This window comes from Panulirus ornatus, chromosome 31 (genome assembly GCF_036320965.1).
Source record: "Panulirus ornatus isolate Po-2019 chromosome 31, ASM3632096v1, whole genome shotgun sequence".
In the NCBI taxonomy this organism is placed as follows: Eukaryota; Metazoa; Arthropoda; class Malacostraca; order Decapoda; family Palinuridae; genus Panulirus; species Panulirus ornatus.
The window spans coordinates 5,012,501-5,031,696 of record NC_092254.1 but is presented as its reverse complement, the minus strand read 5'-3'; the positions used below and the strand labels follow the sequence as shown (position 1 = coordinate 5,031,696).

The window sequence follows — 19,196 nt, the reverse complement described above, 5'->3', positions numbered from 1 at the left end:
CAGGAAGTCGTGGATGTGAACAGGGAGCTGTGGTTTCACTGCATTACACGACATATATACGTCAATGGATTGAACCAGGGCATGTGAAGCGTCAGGGGTAAACCATGGAAAGTTTTGTGGGGCCTGGATGTGGAAAGGGAGCTGTGGTTTTGGTGCATTACACATGACAGCTAGAGACTGTGGACGAATGTGGCCTTTGTTGTCTTTTCCTAGCACTACCTTGCGCACATGCAGGTGAAGAGGGTTGTCATTTCATGTGTGGAGGGGTGGCAATAGGAATGAATAAAGGCAGCAAGTATGAATTATGTGCATGTGTATATATATATGTCTATGTATATATATGTATATGGTGAAATGTATAGGTATGTATATGTGCATGTGTGGTCGTGTATGTATATACATGTGTATATGGGTGGGTTAGGCCATCTTTTGTCTGTTTCCTTGCACTACCTCGCTAACGTGGGAGACAGCAACAAAGTATACTAAATAAAAAATAAATAAATGTATATATAATGTTTTTTCATACATAGTCACCATTTCCCGCATCAGTAAGGTAGCGTTAGGAACAGAGGACTGAGCCTTAGAGGGAATATCCTCACTTGGCCCCCTTCTCTGTTCTGCTTTGTGGAAAAAAAAAAAAAGAAAAGTGAAAGTCCTTTCCAAATGCTTTGCTACTTATAGTAGCAGGAAAATGAAGACTCCCAGTGTATGTCAATGCCTAGAAAATGCTGCACAATGCAATCTGCTAAATCTAATGTCAAGGATGAACTCTCCCTATACAATGGCAGAAAAAACTTAAATTTCGAACTGCAACACCTTTCACTTCATTATATACTATAGTGGAATAGATACTCACTCCAGATTACAAAATAAAACGCATTTGGTTTTATAATTTTGGCATATCAGTGTTTAACTCAGGAATCAGCTTAATCTACTCAATCATTCTCCATACACTAACAGCTCACTGATAAGAAGCAAATGTGGCTCTTGAAAACACTTCAAAATTTCTGCTGTCATCAACCTGGCTCACTGATAAGATGAAACTTATGCAACTTCTGAAAACCCTTCAAAATTTCTGCTGTCATCAAATGTGGCCTCACCATTCAGCTATGGAAATGACAAACCTCTCTTTCTTCTCCTCTCTGGTGCACTCAAACTAACAATTACTGCACAGTACTATAGTTATGACCATACTTTATGCACAACATGACAATAAAACTGAACACATTTGGTAGCTAATGAGGATGGAGCACAGGAATGAACAGCTCTAGAACTTTTCCTTTTGAATAAAGCATACAAAAATGTAAAAGATGCATGAAACTCATTTTTACATAAAAATTATTATCACTGTTAACTGTCTATCTAAGATATGGATGGATATACATGTGTTTTTGGAGAGGGAGGGATTTTCACTCTCAGCATCATGACAAGTAGGTGGAGTCCAATAATGCCATACTCTTCAATTTCTGGTCTGCTTGCTTTCACATAATGCTTTAAAATATTCTTTAAAAGTACTTGCTGCATATTGTAAACTCTTGATGTTCACTCTTGGTCATCATACTACATTATTTCTTACTCGTCCCTCAACATGCTGGAAAAAAATTTGAAATTTTTTTAGCATTATTCCCTTAGCATCTCAAAACTTGGGCTTCGAAGCAGAGAAAGTTCAGATTTGAAGATTAAGGGTTTATTTAGGAATGAACTCCAATCAGATCAATGAAAAATCTTATCCAAGAGTCATAACCAAGCTGATATCATTGTTTGTTTGTAAGAAATCCACCACCAGAATATAATTGCTTGTTTCCTTGTGCAGTTTTTCAATACTGCTTTACTTTCATTTCTTTGTAGGATGTGGATATTGTTTTGCAAAAAAGCCTTATTGCAATAATCAAATATTGGATTCACAATCTAATGAGTGTTATATAGGTGTGCTTTTGTTTTTCAGAATCTTGCACCCAGTGGTATCTCTGAAGTATGCATATTGGGGAACTGCAGATGATTCATATGTCAAAATCAGATAATTAGTTGATAAATATCTACTTACCTCATCTCTATCAACATAGGTTGACTGTATATCGTTTATTAGAGGAGAAATCTTTTAACAACATCCATCTTGGATGGTGATTACGATGATATGACAGTTTAAAAAAAAACCCATCCAAGAACCATCTCTGGCAAGTTTGTTTAAAATGGCTCAGAATACTGAAATTTGAAAGTTTCCCGATGATCTGTATTCAGTAGCAGCTGCCATCTTTGAAGGTGGAGAGGGTTACTGAACAAAATTCTGAAGTGGGATCACCCATGGACCATCACTGACAAATTGGGTTCAAATCAGACCTGCAGTTTCCGTGGATAAGCTTGAAGTGCAAAAAGTTAACAGATGGAAGATAACAAATGACAGAACCAGGTAATGGCAAAAGTTTCCACAAGCCCTTTGCCCAAGTGAGTTAAGATCTATTCTAATTAATTTAGAAATGTACCTAGAATGAACATTTTAGTGAATCAATGCAGTACAAAACAGCCTGAGGTACCATGCACTGAGTGTAAATGACTAAACAAAATGATGCTGTTAAAATGAAAACAAACATTTTGTTAGACAAAGTGACTTCATTAAAAATTTTACAGGAGTAAAAGGTATCTCACTTACATTTCCCTTAATATCTCTTAGCAAAAGAGAAAAGATAAAGTGTAAGCTGCAGTATTATCATGCTAACTAAATGTAACTCTCTTAACATTAGAGGTGGTCCAAAAGAAGTGGCTTCAACAACAGTGCAACCCTCACAGAATACTGAAACTAAGGTGGAAAAACCAGTTCTGGTAATGGAGCTTACGAATGTTTCAGTATGGTTGTGGTTTACCATTTGATACACAGGTCCTTCGAAAGTAAACCATTTGGAATTTCAGTTTACTATATTAACATAATCAAAAAGGTAAAGTATTCTATTCACCACTTATTGTGGATGATGGCTTAGATATCTTCTTTGTCCTATGTCTCTTTCGTTTTCTCTTCCCTTCTTTAATTCCTTGCTGTGGTAGTTTTACCTTCTTACTCTTTTTGCAAGATAAAGAGTTAGGATTCTTGGGTTTCTTTCTTTTCTTTCTTGGTTGTTGATCATCTTCAATGTACTTACGCTTAAGAGATTTCAATGTGTTCTCTTCAAAGACAGTTAGTGTCCTGCAGAAAATAGGAATAAATGTTAACCAAGTCCTAGTGCTTAGAGAAACATCTGCTTACCAAGAGCGATAAATCTTTTCAACAGACTAAGTTCATTTTTATTATATCATCGTCATACTTAATTGCCATTTCCCACGTCAGTGAGGTAGTCCCATGAAACAGACGAAGAAAGACCCATCCACTCATATACACATAAATACATACATGCATAAACACATACATATCAACATGTACATATACATATATACATATTCATGTACATCCATATACATATCAACATGTACATATACAGTATATACATATTCATACACATCTATATACATATATACACTTTTTTTTTTTTAACTATTCACCATTTCCCGCGTTAGCGAGGTAGCGTTAAGAACAGAATACTGAACCTTTGAGGGAATATCCTCACTTGGCCCCATTCTCTGTTCCTTCTTTTGGAAAATTACAAACAAGAGGGGAGGATTTCCAGCCCCCTGCTCCCTTCCCTTTTAGTTGCCTTCTACAACACGCAGGGAATACGCGGGAAGTATTCTTTCTCCCCTATCCCCAGGGATAATATACACATGTACATATTCATAATTATTTGCCTTCATCCATTCCCAGAGCCACCCCACCCTAGAGGAAACAGCATCGCCATACTGTGTCAGCGAGGTAGCGCCAGGAAACAGACGAAAAAAGGTCACACCAGCTCACGCTCAGTCTCTAGCAGTCATGTGTAATGCACCAAAACCACAGCTCCCTATCCATATCCAGGCCCCACAGACCTTTCCAAGGATTACCCCAGACATTTCACATGCCCTGGTTCAGTCCATTGACAACATGTTGACCCCAGTACCCGACAACATTCCAATTCACTCTATTCTTTTACCTTCTCAAATTCAATACCACTAAGTTATCACCAAAAAGTGAAAGACTGTAAAACTTTACTACATTTATTCCTGATCATGACCAAGAACAATCTCAACTCTACCATCTCTGAATGAATGTCACAAAAAAATACAAATACATATTTCTAACCTTGCGCTACCTCGCAAATGCGGGAGACAGCAGCAAAGCAAAATAAATAAATAAATAATAAATTTCTAACCTTAGTCGCATTAACTCAAATTCATCAAGCTCAAATCAGCTTAAGTTCAATTACTTATTCTTCATTCTCAAAATCCTCCAAGCAGTCCTAATTTTACCTGTCTGCTGTTACATCACAAGAATGAAAAATAACCAGTAGTCCCTATCCAACAATTTTCGTCACAATTTGTCTGCTTGTAATTTTGTAGTCAGACGGTAAACGCTATTCTTTACTTCTACTTTTGATTCTCTTCTAACAAAGGTTTGACTCAAGTACAGAAGCCCTCCTCAAGGGCAGTCATTGAATAAGGAAAATCAAATGATAAAGGAAATACAGAAAAAAGAAAAGAACAATGAAGAAACCTTTTCTCTATTTAGCGGAACAGAATGGGTCCCTCTTCACCCTGCCAGCTCTGATGCATTAAGGGGATATATCTGTAATCATAATTAGCAGAAATGATTCCGAAGCTAGGAGACTGTGGTAAGGTGCCACAGCATATCAGTCAAGATACTAATGGTGGCAACATAAGAGAAGATACTTGAGAAGATACTAATGGTGGAAATATAAGTCCTAACACTTGGGGATCTTGGAGAGTCTTTCAAGGTGGGACACAAACTTACTTGCTTTTCTTTGAAGCCACGACTAGGCATTTTTCTGTTGGTTTCTCCAAAGTAGGCGTCTTGTAATGAAGATACAAAATAGGAGCACCTACCACCCGCCTGTGTATATACTGGCAGAGATCATCATCTTGTGATGCTACAATATACCTGGAAAAAGATGCACTGTATAAGGATAGAGAAAAGATGAGTCATCTACATATGAAGTTTTACTATTAGTACGTTGCTCTGCCTCACCACCAGGAAAATCAGAGCTACTATCTTCCACCCTTAGTAATTCCCACAACCTTCTCTAACCACTCAAACGTGGTGACAGTAGTTAACTTGTGTAGTTCTTCCAGGATCTGAACCTTACTGGAGTTACTGTACCTTTGTGTACCATTATCATAAAACTGGTATATGTAACAGTAAACATTAACTGATAATGATTCATAATTCTTCTATGATATGCTTCTGAACACTGATACAACTTCCTACAGCCTTTTCATTTGTGATTTTTTTGTGAGTACTCAAAAAAGTAGACACAATTACTTAGGCCACTTTCTGAAGTGAAAAATAGCACTAAACACATCAAAATACACCAATAACCTTCAATATGTAGATATTTCTTATTTTCATATTTATACTTATTTATTTTGCTTTGTCGGGGTCTCCCGCGTTTGCGAGGTAGCGCAAGGAAACAGACGAAAGAAATGGCCCAACCCACCCCCATACACATGTATATACATACACGTCCACACACACAAATATACATACCAATACATCTCAATTGTACACATATATATACACACACAGACACATACATATATACACACGCACACAATTCACATTGTCTGCCTTTATTCATTCCCATTGCCACCTTGCCACACATGGAATAACATCCCTCTCCCCCATCATGTGTGCGAGGTAGCGCTAGGAAAAGACAACAAAGGCCCCATTCGTTCACACTCAGTCTCTAGCTGTCATGCAATAATGCCCGAAACCACAGCTCCCTTTCCACATCCAGGCCCCACAAACCTTCCATGGTTTACCCCAGACGCATCACATGCCCTGATTCAATCCACTGACAGCACGTCGACCCCGGTATACCACATCGATCCAAATCACTCTATTCCTTGCCCGCCTTTCACCCTCCTGCATGTTCAGGCCCCGATCACTCAAAATCTTTTTCACTCCATCTTTCCACCTCCAATTTGGTCTCCCACTTCTCCTCGTTCCCTCCACCTCCGACACATATATCCTCTTGGTCAATCTTTTCTCACTCATTCTCTCCATGTGCCCAAACCATTTCAAAACACCCTCTTCTGCTCTCTCAACCATGCTCTTTTTATTACCACACATCTCTCTTACCCTTACATTACTTACTCGATCAAACCACCTCACACTACATATTGTCCTCAAACATCTCATTTCCAGCACATCCACCCTCCTGCGCACAACTCTATCCATAGCCCACACCTCGCAACCATACAACATTGTTGGAACCACTATTCCTTCAAACATACCCATTATTGCTTTCAGAGATAATGTTCTCGACTTCCACCCATTCTTCAAGGCTCCCAGGATTTTCGCCCCCTCCCCCACCCTATGATTCACTTCCGCTTCCATGGTTCCATCCGCTGCCAGATCCACTCCCAGATATCTAAAACACTTTACTTCCTCCAGTTTTTCTCCATTCAAACTTACCTCCCAATTGACTTGACCCTCAACCCTACTGTACCTAATAACCTTGCTCTTATTCACATTTACTCTTAACTTTCTTCTTTCACACACTTTACCAAACTCAGTCACCAGCTTCTGCAGTTTCTCACATGAATCAGCCACCAGCGCTGTATCATCAGCAAACAACAACTGACTCACTTCCCAAGCTCTCTCATCCCCAACAGACTTCATACTTGCCCCTCTTTCCAAAACTCTTGCATTCACCTCCATAACAACCCCATCCATAAACAAATTAAACAACCATGGAGACATGGTATAAAAATCATCTTGACTTACTTTGCTGGATTTCTTTTCTTAAGAAGAGACTTTATACATGATGAAGCTGGAATAGGGTTCTTTGCATGACCACATTTATGAACAGGGAACTGTTTGACCACCAACCATGCGCCATACAAATTAGAATCTGCAATATATCAAAGTCCTAAAATTATTCAGTTTCGTAAAAACAGAATTCTGATGTTGACATCTACCTTTTAACATTATTGGAAGAAGTATCCCAAACCTCTTTTCTTTAAATAATAGCTAACTTCCTATGATCACACCCATTTCTAACTACAGTTCTCACAAACTGTACAACAAGAAAGCTCCCAAACATAAGAATTTTTCTCAATTTCTGTATTCTCTTATAAAGTTTTATGCATTTACTTACTTCATTTACTTGAAATACTGTATTTGTTGGCACTCTCTATTACTGGACAGATTCAAGATTTCCAGTCTAAGCTCTTCAGAATCAAGGGGAGTTCAGATTTTTTTTTTTCAGTTTATAAGCACCAATTTTTCTGGCAGCATTTCCTGTGAAGCAGCTGTTGATGAGGAGAAAGGATGTAAGTGAATGTGGTGTTTCTTTGTCTGCTCCAAGTGCTACCTTGCAAATGAGGTGAGAAAAAAAGTGAAAGGTATGTGTATATGTGTATATGTATATATGTGTGTATAGGAGTGGATGGGTCTTTCTTAATCTTTTTCCTATTGGTATCTAGCTGATGCACAAAACGGCAAACAAGTGTAATGAAATAAATAAATAAATACATGAACATATATACGTTTATTCATCTATAGTCATTATACTTGATCGTCGCTTCCCGCGTCAACGAGGCAGTGCTAGGAAACAGACGAAGAAATACCCATATATATATATATGGGTATATATGAGGATTGGCGGAATGCGTGCACAGTGCCATTGTACAAAGGCAAAGGGGATAAGAGTGAGTGCTCAAATTACAGAGGTATAAGTTTGTTGAGTATTCCTGGCAAATTGTATGGGAGGGTATTGATTGAGAGGGTGAAGGCATGTACAGAGCATCAGATTGGGGAAGAGCAGTGTGGTTTCAGAAGTGGTAGAGGATGTGTGGATCAGGTGTTTGCTTTGAAGAATGTATGTGAGAAATACTTAGAAAAGCAAATGGATTTGTATGTAGCATTTATGGATCTGGAGAAGGCATATGATAGAGTTGATAGAGATGCTCTGTGGAAGGTATTAAGAATATATGGTGTGGGAGGAAAGTTGTTAGAAGCAGTGAAAAGTTTTTATCGAGGATGTAAGGCATGTGTACGTGTAGGAAGAGAGGAAAGTGATTGGTTCTCAGTGAATGTAGGTTTGCGGCAGGGGTGTGTGATGTCTCCATGGTTGTTTAATTTGTTTATGGATGGGGTTGTTAGGGAGGTGAATGCAAGAGTTTTTGTAAGAGGGGCAAGTATGAAGTCTGTGGGGGATGAGAGAGCTTGGGAAGTGAGTCAGTTGTTGTTCGCTGATGATACAGCGCTGGTGGCTGATTCATGTGAGAAACTGCAGAAGCTGGTGACTGAGTTTGGTAAAGTGTGTGGAAGAAGAAAGTTAAGAGTAAATGTGAATAAGAGCAAGGTTATTAGGTACAGTAGGGTTGAGGGTCAAGTCAATTGGGAGGTGAGTTTGAATGGAGAAAAATTGGAGGAAGTGAAGTGTTTTAGATATCTGGGAGTGGATCTGGCAGCGGATGGAACCATGGAAGCGGAAGTGGATCATAGGGTGGGGGAGGGGGCGAAAATTCTGGGGGCCTTGAAGAATGTGTGGAAGTCGAGAACATTATCTCAGAAAGCAAAAATGGGTATGTTTGAAGGAATAGTGGTTCCAACAATGTTGTATGGTTGCGAGGCGTGGGCTATGGATAGAGTTGTGCGCAGGTGGATGGATGTGCTGGAAATGAGATGTTTGAGGACAATGTGTGGTGTGAGGTGATTTGATCGAGTGAGTAACGTAAGGGTAAGAGAGATGTGTGGAAATAAAAAGAGCATGGTTGAGAGAGCAGAAGAGGGTGTTTTGAAGTGGTTTGGGCACATGGAGAGAATGAGTGAGGAAAGATTGACCAAGAGGATATATGTGTCGGAGGTGGAGGGAACGAGGAGAAGAGGGAGACCAAATTGGAGGTGGAAAGATGGAGTGAAAAAGATTTTGTGTGATCGGGGCCTGAACATGCAGGAGGGTGAAAGGAGGGCAAGGAATAGAGTGAATTGGAGCGATGTGGTATACCGGGGTTGACGTGCTGTCAGTGGATTGAATCAAGGCATGTGAAGCGTCTGGGGTAAACCATGGAAAGCTGTGTAGGTATGTATATTTGCGTGTGTGGACGTATGTATATACATGTGTATGGGGGGGGGTTGGGCCATTTCTTTCGTCTGTTTCCTTGCGCTACCTCGCAAACGCGGGAGACAGCGACAAAGTATAATAATAAAAAAAAAATATATATTCCTATGAGTCCACGGGGAAAATGAAACACGATAAGTTCCCATATACACTAAAATATTTTTGATAGTTCTCTGTTATACCTATCCAAAATTCTTCCTTGTCATTGTATTACAGACAAAGGTTCAGATGATGTGAAGGGGGCTGGATGTTTGTTGATCCTCACATGTTTTTCCATCTCTTTCATGAGTTCTTCCCTCTCTGTCCCTTTGTCTGATTAGATGTTAACAGCTTGCTTCTGGTGGAGATAAGGTAAAGCTTGAGGATGACTTTTGCTTTGTCTACAGTGCTCTTTTCAAAACCTCTCTACTCCTCCCCTTGCCTGAACCTCTTCCACAGTACATCCCTAAGTTCTCTTGCTTTTTTGGCATTTCATGCTGAACTATGGCTCTTTCAGCTTTATTCTCCCTCCTCTTTTAGCATTCCATGGCACCCACATCTTGAGTCCTTCATAGCACATTTCATTAAACTTTCTATAGCATTGGTTTGTATCCCTGTTGTAAAACTCCTTTTCCCAATCTACATTCTCAAAGAACTAGATCAGTTCTGTGTAGTTGTCTTGATTATATTTCCTCTTATAGTACTGTGCTGTTTCTGATTCTCCTTTTGCATCCTCTTCCACCATAAATCAAAATCAGGTACTAAATGATCACACTCTCCAAAAGATGCTTCCTTTCCAAAGCCTTTTATTTCCATGTGTAATCACAAGGTCAAGCAGATCACATGATCACAAGATCACATGAACATCTAAGAGCTCCCAGTCTATTTCCCTGTACAGTGACTGGTTCCCCATTACATTACCCATAATTTGTCATCTTCATTAACAGTGTCTCACACCCTCTCTCAATAGTGGACATCTGCTCAGGGTCACCGTATTTCCTTAGAGGGTTGTATACTGAAATCACTCGGTTTGTACTTTCTTCTCACAGTAATTTTACCCACCTATCAACATTTCCAAGTATAAAATGTTATCCAAAGTGAGGTTATAATGCTGACTTTCGGTGAAGGATAGAATGCGCAAGTTTGAAAGGTTATAAATCAAAGAAGGAGAGAGAAAAAAAGTGTAGAGTTGAGTCGAGCACAAAAGTGACTAGGATTACTGGTCAAGACGGGATCACCAATATAGAGAAGAATTATGGAAGCAAGGCAGAGGTACTAAATATATCAAAGTACTTACTTATTTTAATCAACTTTTCCACTTCCATGATTATGCATTGTGTTGTAACCAATTTGAGTTGAGCTCCCAGGTATTTTGGAATCTGTTCCTTGATCTGTAATTTTTCCTGTGAACACAAATTTAAATTCTATCAGTGTCTGCTTGGTTCTTAAAGAGAAAAAGAGAGAGTGCATAAACCTCGAAATGATTTTCCCCATTCTTTTTTCCCTTTGAAAACTATAACCCTCTGGTTAATTATCACTTGGGTAGAACTACTAATGAGGATACAACAAATAATTAAAATCTCACATTCACGAAACAACAATCAATTCTTACAATAACAGTGTAAATAGCTTCCCTTTGCTGATTTATGGCAGACTTAAAAGTGGTCATCCTGAGAAAGAAAAAAATATCAGACAACTATATTCTCCCTTTATATAATTTTGGGAAAAAACAAACTAACAAGTAACAAACACTTACCTCTAAAGCAGTCCTACAAAAAGTCCCATCCACCAATACATTATAAGGTGGGTGTAGACCAAAGTTATTATGGAAAAAATCCAAAATTCTTTGGGCTTTCTTAAGCCGGTTAGTATTCATGACTGCTCTAAGACCTTAGCCTGCAAAGATATACAGTATCTTCTTAACATTTCAAACAAAATAAAAAAAATGCACTTTAAAAACCTTACTGACATAAAAATCCTCTAAAACTAGTTTCCAAAAAATTTCAAGACACAAAACATTCTGTGACAATTTCAGACACCTGAATTGCCTTACAAAACAACTGATAAATCAATGAACGTGAATTTTTGAATGGCGTTTGATGTATTCGTCACTGGTTCCTCTACATAGGTGTTTTGGGCAACAAAAGGTTCATGAAAGTTTTATCTAAAGAGAACAAGACAGAGAAAAAGTGAACAAAAACTAATTTTCACATCACAGTAATAGATAACAATGGGAAAGGTATGATGATCAGGAAAAATATGACACAAGATTTTGGATTACATAAAATTAAGGTAGATCTCAGCCCCTAAGTGTACCAGGTGAGGTTTTTATGGGTTCTGTTGACTTATACTAATACCTCACATTCTCCTGTATGTCATAGCCCTCCTAGCATTCAGTTATTTATCAACCAAGGGAAAAAAATATGGTGAATTACAACTTTAGCCTTGTAATGAAACTAGCTTTGGATATCAGAAACTTTTGTTCTACAGTGCTCGGGCACCTTAATTTAGCGGTTTTAACTTGATTTGTAAGAACACTTGGATAGCTAAAGAGTGAAATCGTTCCCCAAAGTCAATGTAGAACTTAGGAAATAAGTTGCAGATCATGATTTAGGGCATTATAACTTTTTCTGCACTATCAGATAAGGCAATATGATTAGGGTCACGAATGACAAAGAAAATGTGGAGATAAGAATCATGTGGCTGATTCATGTGAGAAACTGCAGAAGCTGGTGACTGAGTCTGGTAAAGTGTGTGAAAGAAGAAAGTTAAGAGTAAATGTGAATAAGAGCAAGGTTATTAGGTACAGTAGGGTTGAGGGTCAAGTCAATTGGGAGGTGAGTTTGAATGGAGAAAAACTGGAGGAAGTGAAGTGTTTTAGATATCTGGGAGTGGATCTGGCAGCGGGTGGAACCATGGAAGCGGAAGTGGATCATAGGGTGGGGGAGGGGGCGAAAATTCTGGGAGCCTTGAAGAATGTGTGGAAGTCGAGAACATTATCTCGGAAAGCAAAAATGGGTATGTTTGAAGGAATAGTGGTTCCAACAATGTTGTATGGTTGCGAGACATGGGCTATGGATAGAGTTGTGCGCAGGAGGATGGATGTGCTGGAAATGAGATGTTTGAGGACAATATGTGGTGTGAGGTGGTTTGATCGAGTAAGTAACGTAAGGGTAAGAGAGATGTGTGGAAATAAAAAGAGCGTGGTTGAGAGAGCAGAAGAGGGTGTTTTGAAATGGTTCGGGCACATGGAGAGAATGAGTGAGGAAAGATTGACCAAGAGAATATATGTGTCGGAGGTGGAGGGAACGAGGAGAAGAGGGAGACCAAATTGGAGGTGGAAAGATGGAGTGAAAAAGATTTTGTGTGATCGGGGCCTGAACATGCAGGAGGGTGAAAGGAGGGCAAGGAATAGAGTGAATTGGAGCGATGTGGTATACCGGGGTTGACGTGCTGTCAGTGGATTGAATCAAGGCATGTGAAGCGTCTGGGGTAAACCATGGAAAGCTGTGTAGGTATGTATATTTGCGTGTGTGGACGTATGTATATACATGTGTATGGGGGTGGGTTGGGCCATTTCTTTCGTCTGTTTCCTTGCGCTACCTCGCAAACGCGGGAGACAGCGACAAAGCAAAAAAAAAAAAAAAGAATCAGAAAAGAATGTCAGATGGTCAAAATCATCATATTCTATGAAAACCTCACATAACCTCTCAAGCAGTTAAGTATCCCAGTATAATATAAAAGTCACACCTATGACATCAGTAACAGCCCTTTTAAATTTCGTTCACTTAAATAAAATAAACAGTACAGCAGCATTACACAACACAATTATCCACTATCCTGTGGAAATGACGATGCGGAACTAAACAAGTCTACTCAAAAATTACCGCTGCGGCGACTGAGTTCATTTTGACAAAATACGCACATGATGAAGAAATCTAAGTACTTTACATTGGACACCACAAAATATATATGAAATCTTATATTTAATGTGGTCCTCAGGTGTTGATATTATAAGTTTCGTTCATTCTTAAGTTATCTCTGTGTTGCCCCTACATTATAACTGTGTTCATAATGACTACTCATTTTACTATCAACAGAAAAAGATAACAAATGCTGACCAAAATACATACCAAATACTGAAACGTGGTCTGGGACACGATCTACGCTCTGTGCTGTTGGGCAAAAATATAGACGGGTCGTTTAAGTTCGAAATAGGAACAAGTTAATCAGCTGTTACATTCCGCATGAAATCAGACGATTAATGTTTTCTAAATGAAAATTTCTTGTTTTTAAGAAATATCAATAGACTGTTTGGTTGACTATAAAAGGAAATATGAGAAAAGCTTATAAAGCATCGTCAAATCTTTTTTGTATTATATATAGCGAACTACACTTTCACTTACCAGAGTACTGATGTACTTGGAGAGATTTTAAGGTACAATCTCCTTTTTTTTAAGTTCCTCTAAACTAATCTCTCAAATGATCAATTGTAATAAGCGTCTTCAAGTGCCTAATTAAATTCCAAACTGCCTCCTACGATTGACTCTTTTCATGTGTCGGTGATTGTTTCGTGACTTTTCCTTTGAATTCATAGTATCACAAGGTTTAATACTGGGAAGTGTCTGCAGCACAGTATTCACCACCACTAGCTATAACAGCACATTCTACTTTCCCTAGGGCATCTTTACAACAACAACAAAAAAGGTAGTCATCATCCACAAGTGAAAAATTGGTTATCTAACTTTACAGCTGGCCGCCAAGCCAGTCAAGTCACAAAGTCTTCATTTCCAACATTCTCAGCGTTCTTTAAGAGGGTTTTCTTACTACCATGTCTAGTCACTTCGTACAAGACATAATAAGACCGAATTAAGAAAGTCCTTCCTTTTGAAGGCGCTAATCCAGGATCTAGTAATGGGGACGGTGCGAATAATGAACTGGCCGACAATGATGAACAGTACAAAAACTACAGGTGGAAGACTACATTGTTTCTTTGAGAACTTGGGCTTTTTCTAAAATGGATGTTAAATTCAACTACTAACATAACTCATGTCATTAGAATAAACACAGCTGTTGTACATAAGTTCATGAGACATGCGACCAGTCTTCAATGAAAAATTGATACATAAAACATGTGCGCACTTACTACGAGGGTTCTGTTCTTTTAAACAAAATAATTTTACAGACATAAAAACACGATAAACTTACGTCAGGTTACTGGTGGCAGTGAAAATGACATGGCTGTTTCACTAGTGTACATCAATGAAGCAGTTTAATATGCATTTATCACCAATTCTTCTTTTCCTTTCGAGAGACCAAAAATTTTATATTGAAAAATATAATCACCATGTGCAAAGCCAGGACAACCTACTGTACAGAAAGACTGGTGGTAATGGCTGTCATAATCATGGTGAAAGTGATTAGGGATGGTGTGGGTGAACATAGTCATAGTGGGAGTGGTCAAAATGATGGCGTGTGTGATCAGAATAGGGTAATGGGAGGAGGGGGTGTCATTCTCATGAAATAAATCATCAGAATAATGGTGTGGGTGGATATAATCATGGTGTAAATGGTCATAAGTATGGTGTGCATAGGCAGAATGATGGTAAGTGGTCACTGTGTGGGTGGCAAGAGTAATAATAAAGGGTGATTCAATAATGGTGTATGTGGTCAGAACAATGGTGTGAACAGTTAAGATGGTTATAAGTGATTGATGACACGACAGTTAATAATGGCAAGTGGAATATAGTATGGCAGATGAGTTATCATAATGATCATGTAAGTGGTCAGAATAATGGTGTCATATAATGGTAAGGGGAATGAAAAAGATGGTATAGATGGTTATACATATGGTATGTGGTCAGAATGATGGTTTAGGTTGTCATAATCACAATGTGAGTAAACAAAATGAGTTTCTGTGTTCAGAATGATGCAATAGGTGCAAAGCTGCAGAGCCTTAAAGAGTTTTAGAAAAAGCAATAAGCTAGGTTCTAGATGCATCCATCTCCACTGTCAAGGTTGTTCCACTGGATAATCCTATCCTAATTCAAATCAAAAGCAATTGTTGGAACAAAATGCAGATTTAGCATACCTGAGTGTAAAAAATGTAGTTTAGCCGAGTTGAATAACCAACAAACAACATTATCATCCCCTTTCTTAAGAAATTCAACTCCAATCCCATCCACTTTGCCACACACCTTATGCGCAGATTTCACAATCTATCTACTATATCTCTGATGCCTGTTCCAATTAGAACTCCTTCAAAGGGGAGGCCACATTTTCACCGAACAGTTCATTGCAACTTTCTAACTGCACATGCCACTATATCTCTAAAAGCTACATCTGCCATCTTATCATCTAACATTCAAATCCTGAAAAGTACTCATGAAATTTCTTTTTAATCTCTAACTCTTTACCACTTCCTCCCTTTACTGTTTCTCCTATTTGGTCTCTTATTCTCCTCAATCTCTTTCTAAAAACGTTTTCCCTTCCTCTTAAGATCACTTTAACTCTTTCTCATTTGCCCTCTTTTCAGCTCCCATATCTTTCTCTAGACCCCCTACTACTTTCTTTTGTGCACCTCCCAATCTCTTGCACAATTTACCTGCAGATACTGTTCAAAGATCTCTCCTCTTTCACTGGTGATATAACTTCCTCATCCTACCACTTACTACCATTAACTCATATGCTCTCATCCCATCTTCTGCATGCCTAAGTACCCTCTACCCTTCTCTTGACTGCCCTTGTTTCATTCACTTTCACTGTCACTCTTTGCTCAATCTTTTTGATGATATAATTTACCTATTTCTCTCATAGACTAAATCATGCATTGGCTTTCTTATATAAAACATATTTCAAACTCTTTTCCTTCATTTATACCACATGTATTTCTGAGAGTCTCCTGTCAAAATATGTACATTACTTGCAGCAACCATACCCACTAATCATATATGCCACACATTCTTTCACACTTCATGATGGAGATGTGACTCGAAAAAACACTGGACACAAAAAAAAAAAAAAATCATCTTGTCAAAGAAGAGAAATGCAATATTTCTAAAACTGATATTGTCTGGAAACCTTAACTATAACAAATAAAGCAGAGTAACCACCATGTTTTCAAAGAAGGTGGTAGGGTAGACTTTGCATTTCTTAACAACAGGAGAGATGACATTATTGATGACTGAAATCACCAAGTCTTTGTAGCACACATGGGACAGAAACATCTTACAATGAAAGCCCTGGAAAGTATGTCCTCAATCTACTCTGTAAAATCATTTTTCACTTGTGGACAGACAGAAAGACTCTCTACGAAACTACTACTTGCTCAAAAGATGTTATGCATACATTATGGGAAACTGTAAACATGCAGGAAATGAGTGTCCAACTCATTATCTGTATTTATTTGCTACATATTGACTTTCTGATGAACAAATTCGCACATTTAAAAAGTATGCAGAGTGTACTTGAACAACTGTGATTTAAGGTTACGCAAACTTGTGGGCTTGCAATAGCTAGATTTATCAGAGCAACAGAAGAGCTCACTTCTAGATCAAACTGCAGAAGTACATCAGCTTCTACAATCAGGGTAGAGCACAGCACATCTATCGTTACTACTGTATTTCAAATGTATGCATCCGTTCAAATTATCCAACACAGTAACCTTCACTCTGGATCCACTTTCTAGGAAATGCTCTCCAAAATTTAACCTTAATCTTTTCTTTTCTATTTTTGCATAGTGGATATATATTTATGTCTTAGCATGGTGGATACACAACAACAGTAATTTTCAGTGTATCACTCTTGATTTGGGACTTTATATGCCACAGCATACATATCTCCAATACTTTTAAACCACTCGCCTTCATCAAAAATCTCAATCAGTCTAGTAATCATCTGTGTTCTTCAACAGGCCTGACATAAATTTGCACACACCTATCTTTTTTCTCTGTATACCCAATGCTTTTTCTATCATACCCTTAAAAAATTCCACTTGCTTATATCAATGATTCATTTATTTCACATTCAACTCAGGTATGCAAATCTACACACCTTACTGTGAGAAGTTGCAAGCACATCACGATGTTCCCAGCCAAATGCATCTTGTGTGGTAATTGACTATGAAAAACTGAAGTTACTGTAGATGGATTCAACAATATTTCCTCACATTTTGCTAACAACTACTTGTTTCACATATAATTCCATTGACTTACATTCAACATTTATAATGGGAGCAGTAAAATTCTGCCATCTTTAAAGGCTTTAGACACAGATTTGCTTAGAGTTATGAGTACATGAATTTCTTCTATAATCAAGTACCACTGCTAACTTGTGCAGCATTCAAAGAATCCTTTTGTAGTATGGCCTTTTTGGCAACAGGGTGCTGCATACATTTTGTCATGAAGTTTAATGATGTGATGAACCAAAGTAAATAACTTAGGCTATTTGATACCACTTAGAAAGGAAAGTTTAGTTTAATTTCATCAGAAAGTTAAATTCTGTCATATAACAATAAGTTAACCCTAATGAATTTCTTATGCTATCTAATACCACTTTTCAAGGAGAATTTAGTTCAATGCAGATTCATTCTCAATGGGAAGGTCATGAAAATGCATATTTTTCAAGCAATCAATGTGAAATGCAGCATTTCAAACAATGTAAAACATTGAAATGTGGAATCATTACGAATAATTTTGCTTCTTTTTCTTGTCCGTTAAATTCATCAAGGCAAAATTACTATTATTCATTCATCTAATGAATCTTCTTAAGCACAAACTACAAACTTCCCTCAACTAAAATTAATCATCAGATGAATACACAATGTAATTCCCTAATTACTTATCAGTAGCTGAGTACAAATAGAATAAATATCAATCTTTTACCAAACTAAAATGTTGCAAAATTGAGCAAACTCTTTGGTAAAATTAAATATATCTTTTATTATTCATACATAGTTAAAGCTGGTCAATTTGTGGTGGCTCTGTCTTAATGTCTTGTGGTTGGATAATGATAGCATCACTTTGGTACTGCTGGTTTTCTGATTGTTCCTGTTCTACATACTGGTCATACTGATCAATTGGCTGATAGTAATAAACCTCTGTAATGGTTCCATCTTCTTGCTGAATTATCTCATGGACCTGGTGGTGCTCAAGTACTCCCTCAAGTTCCATTTGTTGGTCCTATAGAAAGGAAATGAGAGAAATATTATGAGAAAAATCATGCTCAAATGATGATGAAATAGAAGAATTATCTGATTGCCAAAGGATGAATTCAGGAAGGGTCATGTCACTGTCACTTCAAATAAATCCAGTTTTTGAGCTATACAGCAACATAAAAAAAAAAATTATGAATGCACATTTTCAATAAAATTTCTTTATTTCTTTAACACCTGCTCACCATTTCCTGCTATAGCATGGTAGCATTGTGAAGAGGTTAACTGAGCTCTAAAGCAAAATCCTTGCTTGGCTTCATTGGCTTTCACATAAAATACACTGATTCTAGAGCCCCCATCCACAGCCAAGCCCCACAGATCACTATGTGGTTTCAACTGACTATTCAAGTACCTTGGTTCAGCCTAGTGACAGCCAGCACATTGTCCCTTATAAACCACATCCCTCCACTTTATTCTGTCCCATGCATGCCTCTCATTCTCCTGAATGTTTAAATCCCATTCAAAAACCTAAAACCTCTGTAAAGACACAAAGGAAGCATGCCAGAGGAGCCTTCTCAAAATAGGTTAGGCTCATCAGTGGTGTGCTACGGGACATTTCTGGTGAACTTCTAAAGTACAGTGCCATTACAGGTCGCTTCTTTGTTTTCAGATGATGCAATAAGGGTCATCAGAATGTGAGCATATGTTTTTGGGTGATGCTACACGTATCACTGGAATTAATGAGTTTTAAGAGACAATCTCTAGTGAATAAGAAAAGATAATAATAAAAAAAACTGATAACTGGAGAAGTAAAATCTAGATTCAATGTATGCAAGCAGATATGATGAGAGAAAGATTCC

The 19,196-nt window shown here is 38.0% G+C and overlaps 2 protein-coding genes across 2 annotated transcripts in view; both read right to left on the bottom strand.

The window, feature by feature from the left end:
• Positions 1–1,671: 1,671 nt before the first annotated feature.
• Positions 1,672–13,410, bottom strand: LOC139758750 (rRNA-processing protein UTP23 homolog). The gene is made up of 6 exons (XM_071680505.1): positions 13,319–13,410; positions 10,942–11,081; positions 10,483–10,588; positions 6,866–6,992; positions 4,871–5,017; positions 1,672–3,175 (listed from the first exon to the last, which is right to left on the bottom strand). The coding sequence occupies exons 2-6, from the start codon at positions 11,059–11,061 to the stop codon at positions 2,941–2,943; spliced, it is 735 nt and encodes a 244-aa protein (XP_071536606.1). The 5' UTR covers positions 11,062–11,081; positions 13,319–13,410; the 3' UTR covers positions 1,672–2,940.
• A 4,234-nt stretch (positions 13,411–17,644) lies between these two features.
• The window catches only part of LOC139758748 (calcium-responsive transcription factor-like), a 12,915-nt gene continuing 11,363 nt past the window's right edge, over positions 17,645–19,196 (bottom strand). The window contains exon 9 of the mRNA XM_071680500.1: positions 17,645–18,364. Coding sequence (XP_071536601.1) covers positions 18,140–18,364 — 225 coding nt within the window. The 3' untranslated portion in view covers positions 17,645–18,139. The remainder of the gene's footprint in view (positions 18,365–19,196) is intronic.